The following is an 8,963-nucleotide window of genomic DNA, read 5'->3' on the forward strand; positions in this document are numbered from 1 at the left end:
TCATATGCGATTTACAGCCCTAAACTTAATCCCTAAATATAAACCCTAACCCTAACCTCTACCTAGTAACTCTGTTACTATTATTTCAACACTGTGTTTGTTCGCCGTTTCTTTTGCACCCTCTAGCGGCCTCTTGTGGCCATTACACCCGACGCTCAACGCCCTGAACTGAAAGGTTTTAATATTTCATAAATACATTAATAATTTCTGTATTTTCCTCACTTCATTTGTCTTGAAATGACCTATTAAAGAATGGGTGAGAAATGTATATATACTCATTTTGGAAGGAATCTTTAAGCAGGTTTTTAGCACATCCCTTGTGCAGTCTGTTAACCCATGTGCCAATGGCAGGGGGTGACGTCACAGCGGAGATGGACTTGGCTCTGGTGGAAGAGAGTCACCTGAAAACAACCCTCACATAAAGCGTGCATGCGGTGGATCACAGTGTTCCTCAAACCTGCGATTCCAGGCTCGCAATGTGGGAGACCGCTTTCTGCAAACAGACCGCACATTCTGCAGATTCGTAAAGCAGCTACCGAAAACGAGCGATTGTAAGTAATACAAGACTATGCGGCAGTTTGTCTTTTGATCAGCTGTGTCCACCCTGGCTGCGAAACACGCTGGCTCTCGGGTGTAAGTTTTGATCACCACCCTGTGTATTCCTGTATGTGACAGTGCTCGAACCAGCGCCACCAGAAGCAGGGCGGTTGCAGGTTGCTGAGGTGTGTGTGCATGCGGTGTGGCACTGCGCCACTGAAAACAAGCCATTGTTCATTTTCCAGCAGTCCTGGCCTAATTAAACATGTGAGGAACTACACCGATGCAAACAGGTGGCAACTTGATACACCTGCTGCACACTTGCCAACATTTGGAAAAATGGACACGATGAAGGGTTCTTACCTTTGAATAAGTTCGTGATCAGCAGGTGTGTGGTTTTCACTAACTACTTTGTAGAATACATGTTTATTTTTTTCCTATGGGTAAATATCGGAACTTTCTTCATAGGGAGGCAGGACATATGCTAGAAAACCGTGACTGTCCCGATCATCTGTTGGCATGTTGCTGTGTAAAGAATGTGCTCTTAAAACAGCTGTGGATAATACTAACAATAACACAGACAGAGCTCAGAAGATGTGCAGCTGGGCACTGCCACACAGTTGTGGTTGACCACAGAACTTTCTCATAGAACATCTGACTTTAAAAAAGGCGCAGCTGGAGGAATACACCGCAATGAAAAGGTAAATAAACAATGAAGCTCAGGATTGAAACACGTTTACCAGCCCCGTACAGACAAAGATCCATTAAGCAGGATCGAATGCAACTCTTCCAAGCTAACTCTGCAAATATCTTCAAATAACATAACCTGTCATTTAAAAACATATAGATCTTTATTAAGTGTTTCAGTTGTTTACATTACATACATATACTATATATAAGATAAATAGACAATGGGCCTTTAAGAAACAAGCAATTACGAGTAGACAGTCATGTGATCATTGCATTACAGTAGTAAGCCGGACAAGAGAGCGCCGCCGTCCAGCTTCCAAAAACAAAGAAGAGCGGGGCTTTCATTGCATACGGTACGTCTGTATAGCACGGATTGATATTAAACGGTTTAGATAAACCTTTCAGCAGTGCACGTTTCTTTAAAAACACTGTGAAACTGGTTGCGAGAAGTGTTTGTTCGAATGGAGCGGTGTTTTTATTGTGGGGTGTTTGGAAATGCACGACACTGGTGCCCAAAGCACGCAAACAACAAACTCGAGTCCCAGCACGCACCTCCAGCGTGTATTTAAAAGCTTATTTGTTTTCTCAAAAAAAAAACGAGGCTTTAAAATAATATAATCTTGTGGACGCATTTTCCAGAAATGACACGAGTAAGTATCCTACAGCACCAGTTCGTGCATGGTCTGTACCGCTAAATAATGCCCATGCTGTTTGATTTCAAAGTACCACATTAAATGCTCAGTTTTTTTTTTTTTAAACCGTGTCTGTGTAAAGGTGCAAGTGCAGTTGTTTGTGGGTTGTGTTTTTACATTGTAGCCGTGCAGAGCCTCTGATATGCAGGCTGGTGTCACTTTATTTCTGTTCTCTCAATACAGATGAGGGACGAGGAAACGCGTGCCCAACAAGAAGTCACAAAAAACGACTGCCAGGGAAATGCCATCACCCGCCCCGCTCCTGAGGGTGCAGCGAGGACGCCGTTTGCAATGACATACTCGGACACGGACAGCGAACAAGAGCAGGTCGGGGAAGCTAGTGCTATTGCGGTTTTTTTTTGTGTGTTAAAAACAAACTTGGATTGGAGACAGAACTGAATACGCGGCATGTGTGTATCTATAAATATGTATGTATATTTTAAACGCACGTCTCCCCCTGCAGTAAATCATTGCAAAGCAGCAGCGCCATTGCATTATTTTTACTGGGGAGATGGAGAGTACAGTATTTACTGCAGTGCCGACTGCAGTATTTGTGAATGTACTGCAGTGTGAAGTAAACGAGCCATGTGTGTGCACCGGGTCTGGCAAGTCACCGCCTGTCAGCATGTTTATATAGAGTAGTGGGTCTGATTCACAGAGTGCTGTAGTAAAACTTCAGCGCAGTAGATTCACTGTCATTGCACGTTGTAGACAGACTTGGTGTCTTTGTTTTAAGTTGAAACTGCGTGTTACATGAATAAAATAAACGCAGTTCTGCACTACAAATTGACCAGGGCGTTTAAAGAGAGGGCAATGCCATTGTGTGTGTGTGTGTGTTTTTTTTTAATTAATTAGAATTGAATTCCTACTTGTTTAGCTCCTGTCTACAGAACACACTGAGCTAAGTTTAAAATACACTTTACACTGATTTTGTTACTGCTGAACTTTTAAAATGTTAAATTCCACAGTTCTGCACTCTCACCTGTCAGTTTGTTTTTATTAGCTGAGGTAGTTTTCACTGCAGTAGTCCAAAAAACTGGGGGAAAAAAATTGCAGTTGTCCAAAGGAAAAAAAATCTATTTAAATAAAAAAAAAAAAAAATCTGATTTAAAACTTTATTAAAAAGATTGCCAACCCTGGTGTGTGAGGGGTGGTTGTGTGTTGAGTGTGTGAGGGGTTGTGTGTGTGTGGGGGATGGGGGGGTGGGGGGGGTGGGGGGGGTTGTGTGTGTCCATTGCTTGTTTTTGTTATTCATACAACAGCTGTGCTTTTCAGTAAATGTTTTGTTTTATTCTGTCTTTAGGAGCAAGTGTTAAAGAAACCAAAACCTGATATTGCCATGCCAGCCTCCTCCTCTGTGAATATCTTGACCCAGCTGAAGCTGTCTCTGGAGAAGGAGCAGGTACAGTTCACCTTGCCCAGCCCAGCCTGACTCCTATGGAACAGGGTGTGGGTGGAGCTGCCCAGCCCAGCCTGACTCCCGAGGAACAGGGTGGCGCTGCCCAGCCCAGCCTGACTCCCGTGGAACAGGGTGGAGCTGCCCAGCCCAGCCTGACTCCCGTGGAACAGGGGGGCTGGCCCAGCCTGACTCCCGTGGAACAGCTGCCCAGCCCAGCCTGACTCCCGTGGTTTTCACGCTGACAGGGAACAGAATTGTAATGGCAGTGTATCACAAAACACCACCCGTTACATTCTTCTCCCCTTTAACCTCGGCGATCAATTGCAACCAGTGTGAGATCAGGGTCACAGCACCAGTGTAACAGGGCGGAGGCTGGGTGCAGAGCAGCGACCCCACGCACTGTGAGCCAGCGTCTTCACCACAGTGCAGAAGAGCCGGCCCGTCTGCATGCACAGTTTTAGAGCATTAACCGCATCTCACAACACTGCTACACCTGCAAAGAAACACTGTTTGCAATAGGGGTGTAATGATGCAGTACTGTCACAATGCGATACGTGTCACAATATGCACGTCGCAATACTTCTAGGATCAAAGGATCATTTCATTGAATGAGTTAGGGAGAGTGTGTTCATACCAGCTATAATACAATACTTACTCTTCATTTAAGAACCACTTGGACCTTCTGTGTTGTGAGCTGTGTTGTGCTTTTGGTCTATATCACAATACAAATGATACGTACCTCTATTACGATATATCACGTAAAGAAAGCATTTCGGTTCATCGATACACCCCTTGTTTGCATAACAGTGTTACAATAACACATGATGTTGGAGATAAAAAAACAAAACAAACAAACAGCTGTTGCAACCAGAAGATCAGGGGCGAAGCATGGTGGTGCAAACAGTCCCAAGAAACGATGCCCTGGTGCTTCTAGGTCTGTCTTGCTCATCATATCTAGTAGTTTTGATACAGCTGTAATGTAAGATTTATTAGGTTACAGCATTCAGTGCAATATTCACTAAGTTTAAGATTCTCTCGCAAGTCGTCAAACAAGTTCAAGTCTTTACCAAAGTCTTCCGGTCAAACATTTTCCTTCGTGTTGCTGGCAGTTGTTGTCACATTCCCGCAGTGTCCCGGGTGAGCCTGGAGCGGTAGCTGATGTCATTCTCATTTCAGAAGGAGCAGAACAGCCACCCCGATGGGGAGAGCGAGGACGAGGACCTGCTGCACCACAAATCCAAGGAGGACCTGATCGCTGAGATCAAAATCCTGCGTGCGAAGCTGGCTCGCTCCACCAGGGAGACACGCAGGCTCCGGCAATCCCTCACCATGCTCCGAGGTGCACCTCGACACGCTGCAGCAGCACAGCAGAGTAGAGGGGAGGGGAGATCCCAGGATCACTGCAAAGTGTACTAAACTGTGACTCGGACATAACAGCAGAGGGGCGGCAGCACTTTCCAAACCCTGGTTCCGTCCCTGATATTGCCTTTATTGTTTGCTCTTTTTATTTCAGTGTTGCCGAAGGCAGTGAAGAAGTTCACGAAGCTGGTGGATAAAGCAGAGGGGCTGCTCAAAGTGCCCCCCCCTCCTGGGTCCCAGCACGCAGCCGACTCTGGAGCCCCCGCTGCCGCTCCCCCCTCGCCCAGCCCCAGCTCCTCCACCAGCAGCCTCTTGTCAAGCCTGTCCCCCACTGGCAGCAGGATCTCCAGCAGCTCTCTCTTCAGCAGCCCGGAGAGCCCCGTGCGCGAGGGAACAGAGCCCCCACAGAAGAAATGGGTCGGTTCACAAGCTCTCAACGGTTTCACCGTGCAGTGAGGACTAGTGATGCTTCGGCATTGATTGATTCATTTATGTGTTGTATGGTTTGTTTTCCAGTTCAAAATCGAGAAATGGCAGATCGACCACTTCAACAAATCCACCCCTCAGAAGTTTGTAAACGACCTGATGCAGGCGCGCTACACGATGGAGTTCATGGCGACGCACAGCGTGACTGGAGCCAGATCTTCCTCCTCCAAGTTCAGAGAGACCAAGCCTGCCATGAACCGGGCCGAGGTGCAGGAGATCATAGGTGACTGTCTGCATCGCTTCTGAGAATTATACCTGCTGTATCTATTGGCCTCTTTAGAATATACTTCTAATAATACATGTAAATCTATTTCATAAACCGGTGGTATCCAGCACACTGTGAAAACAGGCTGACCCTTGTGTGATATATAAAAGCTGCATCTCCCTGGTGTAGTGGGCTGTTAGCAGGAGACTGGTACTGCATGCTTCCACACCACACCTCTCTCTCTCCAGAATGATATAACCCCCTTGGCAGAGTCTAGCGCATTCCATCCTGGTTCTAAACCTTACCTGTAATGGAAAGTGTTACACCTGTAGTTGTAATAACAAAAGCTTTTGAAAGGAGCTGACAAAGCGAACCCTAGCCAGTGCTTTACAGGGCACAGAAACCAGGACCGGAGCGCTCAGCTGGAAATAAGACACCGAGAATGGGGAGGGTAACCTAGCCATGTTGTGGAAGGATGAATCATTGCTGTCCTTTTCTTGTTTCAGGGCTGTGTGCATGTGTTGCGCGCGGTTCTCACTGACGTTGTGTGTTTCTTGTTCCGCAGATGTTACCAAACGCTTGTTTCCTGACGTGACCGACACAATCGTGAGAAGAATGATGGGTCAGAAACTCAACAACTGCACCAAGAATCTTTCGACCAGAATCAAAGTAGAAATCGTATCGCCTTAATGTTACAAATCGGTTCTGCTGTTGACTTTTTTGAGAGAGAGGATGGAGTAAAAATGTAAAATATTAGTGTTTAATTTCTACGATGTGTGTGTTTTATACTGTAGCTGTTTTCATTCTGATTTAAAAAAAATCAAGCATTAGTGTTCAGAAACTAAAGAGCTTATTAGAGATGGCAGTGAAATTTATTAATCCTCTGTGAGAATAAAAGTAAATTTCTTTAAAACGGTATTCTTGAATGTCATTGATGGGGTAACAAAACTGAATTCCCAACACTAATCAATATGTATTTCTAAACGGCGTAAGTTTGATTTAACACAACCATTTGTTATTTATCGTTTAAAAAAGCATTTGTGTTATTTCCATAAATAATCACAAGACTAAATGTCAGGAAACAAAATGTGTGTTGTGTTGTTATAACTTGATTCATTTTAATTCATGGTGTTATGTTTTCCCGGATATTGACGTGTTTTAAATAATCCTTTGAATGCTTTGTGCTGTGAACATTTTACCACCTTTAGACTATTGTAACTCAAGCATTCCGCTCAGTATGCATTAAGCATGTCCCAGAATGCACAGAATTCCCCACGGAAGGCTTCGGACACATTGGAGCCCACTGTGAAGTTCTTGGAAACCCAGGAAGTGTGGGAGGAGTACACAGGCCACACTGCTTGGAACTGCTGGTGGAAGCAGATGGGTGCTGCTTCCCTAGGATTGGCTGAGGCATTGAGCAGACCTGCTTTATCATTGGCTATGGAGTAGAAGTCTCCCCTATGACTGGTGGAATGGGGTCTTGAAAGCGATTGGTGGAGGAGTGGAGCAGCTTCACTCTACCAGTGCCATGATAGGTCTATGGGTTGGGGTTGCCATGGAGCGCAAGGCTGCCCCAGAAACTGGGAGGTGAGAGATGTTGATGAGGCTGCTGGTGCCTCATAGGAACGGAGTCTCAGACCCGTGGCATGTGTGATAGTAGCAGCAGGTCTTGTTGCCCCAGACCCTGGCTTCAGAGGCCACATGGATGCTCCTCTGAGCTTCACAGTCCTCGCTGCTTGCCTTGTCGGGCAGGCTAGAATGTAATCGATGGCTACCTGGGAAAGAAGAGAGCCGACCTCATCGGGTCTTGCTATAGCTTTTTCATTTCTATTTTCTTAACTTTTTTTTTTCGAAACCCACCCAAAGCGCTCTCCTCTCCATGTTAGGCTACGGGTATAGGGGAACAGGTCCTGGCCCTGGCCCGGGGGCTGTAGCCCTTGAAGATGTTCACGAGGGAGCCGAGGTACTGTGCCCCGGAAATAAATGGGAGGAGGCAAGTGGTGACTGCCCAGTCTCGGTCTTGAAAACGTACACTGCCTGGACTGGGGGCAGGCACAAGTCACAGTGCTGCACCCTGCTGTTACTGCAGTGGTAAAGACACAGCAAAGTGAAAGAAAAGGTTTGGTAAATGTTATTTAAAAAGCATGGGTAGCAATGGCAAATGTAATTGTGCTAAATGCAAGGTTGAAGCGTGCGGAATGCAATGACTTCCTGTAGTTGCGTGGTGTATCTGCAGGGGAAGAATCACAGTGCAGGAAAGCAGAGTGAACATTCCCCCATGCAAAGCCTTATCATGGAGCAGGCAGTTTGCATGTGATTTGCCCCTTGGGAATATTCACCATAGGAAACTTGGACATGGGGAATGGGGCTAACCAATGCCTTAATTAAAACCGATAATGCCAGTATTGATACAGATCCTATTGATAAAACCTAAAGTAATTAGACATTGTAAGGGGGTCGTTGTCACCTATCAGGCCTGTTGCAGGCTGTGTTGTACTTCCAGTTCAATACCAGCAGATGGCAGTGTAATGGTGAATACCAGTATGTAGTCTTCACGTGGGCTGTAAGGGCTGGAAGTGTGGGACTACACACACACACACACACTGAAACTGCATTTTCGATAGCGCCGCCATAGCTTTAATTTATAACAGATATAGCGGCGCCATAATATTGATTTAATTCAGGCATATGCTACATACAAATATTGTAGTTTCAACACGCCCTGTTTGCGAAACTAACCCTAGGAGCTATAGAGGTTTTTGTTAAATTAAATCAAGTTTTGCATGCATGACCGGACGCAGCTTTGCTTCAGAGCACCGGCTCACTGGATTCCGCTCCCAGCGGTTAATGCAACTCGTGGAGGCGCCTCTTACAAAATCGAGTTTTGCATAAGAGCTTAACTGGCTAATAAAAGCAGTCTTTGTGTCCAGTCTAATCTAATCTTTGCTTAAGTGCATCCCCAGTAGCCCCTAGTGTGCAAAGATATTGCTACTGACCAAATCGGCAATTTTTGTGGACCTACGTAATGGAATACACAGGTTTGAGTGACGGAGTGAGCTGAACGTAAAGTTAGGTTAACATTTATATTTACAAAATTAACAATTCGTGTAAAATATTCAAACTTGACAAACAACATCAGTATTAATAAAATAATAATAAATAAATACAAATACTTCTTGGTTAAACTCTCCTGTTAGTATTAAGCTTGCTTTGCAGTAATGTATTTATTATTGCTTGTCTTCAGTTGTTCGTATACGTTATATCCAGTATGCTTTATTAATAAACCAAGAAGTGAGTTGAGTTCAGAAGCTGGAAAACAAATGCGCCATACAAATGTAATACAGCTGGAGATCCAGCTGAATTACTGATTTGAGAGACACCACACCCGAACCCCAGCGTTACAGTGTGGGGGATACGCGGACGCCGGTGTAGCCCTGAAACGAAATATTTCTCACAATTCCCGGATTCAAAGCGCATCCAAAGGCAAATAAATCGCAACACAGTTCAACACAGTGTTAACTTTTTTATGTGTGTTAGTAAAAGTACATGCAATGTATTATAGCAACTGAAAATGGATGTGCTTGAGTGGGGTTTA

General features: G+C 45.1%; 1 protein-coding gene across 3 annotated transcripts; it reads left to right on the top strand.

The window, feature by feature from the left end:
- Positions 1-366: 366 nt before the first annotated feature.
- Positions 367-6,368, top strand: LOC121304716 (BEN domain-containing protein 6-like). 3 transcript variants are annotated; one of them, XM_041236058.1, is made up of 7 exons: positions 367-551; positions 2,103-2,246; positions 3,223-3,321; positions 4,495-4,657; positions 4,832-5,094; positions 5,194-5,386; positions 5,934-6,368. In XM_041236058.1, the coding sequence occupies exons 2-7, from the start codon at positions 2,103-2,105 to the stop codon at positions 6,056-6,058; spliced, it is 987 nt and encodes a 328-aa protein (XP_041091992.1). In that variant the 5' UTR covers positions 367-551; the 3' UTR covers positions 6,059-6,368. The 3 variants fall into 3 exon arrangements, with proteins under 3 accessions (XP_041091992.1, XP_041091991.1, XP_041091990.1); XM_041236057.1 differs by lacking the exon at positions 367-551 and adding an exon at positions 1,478-1,580 and having other exon boundaries at positions 5,934-6,367; XM_041236056.1 differs by lacking the exon at positions 367-551 and adding an exon at positions 1,773-1,877.
- The last annotated feature ends 2,595 nt before the right edge of the window (positions 6,369-8,963 follow it).

This window comes from Polyodon spathula, chromosome 39 (assembly GCF_017654505.1).
Source record: "Polyodon spathula isolate WHYD16114869_AA chromosome 39, ASM1765450v1, whole genome shotgun sequence".
Classification (NCBI taxonomy): Eukaryota; Metazoa; Chordata; class Actinopteri; order Acipenseriformes; family Polyodontidae; genus Polyodon; species Polyodon spathula.

What these genes read in the sequence shown, in the direction of transcription:
- LOC121304716 (XM_041236056.1), top strand. An exon ending in TGTCTCTGGAGAAGGAGCAG is followed by an intron (nt 3,322 to 4,494) that starts GTACAGTTCACC and finishes TTCTCATTTCAG; the next exon opens with AAGGAGCAGAACAGCCACCC. An exon ending in ATCCCTCACCATGCTCCGAG is followed by an intron (nt 4,658 to 4,831) that starts GTGCACCTCGAC and finishes TTTTTATTTCAG; the next exon opens with TGTTGCCGAAGGCAGTGAAG.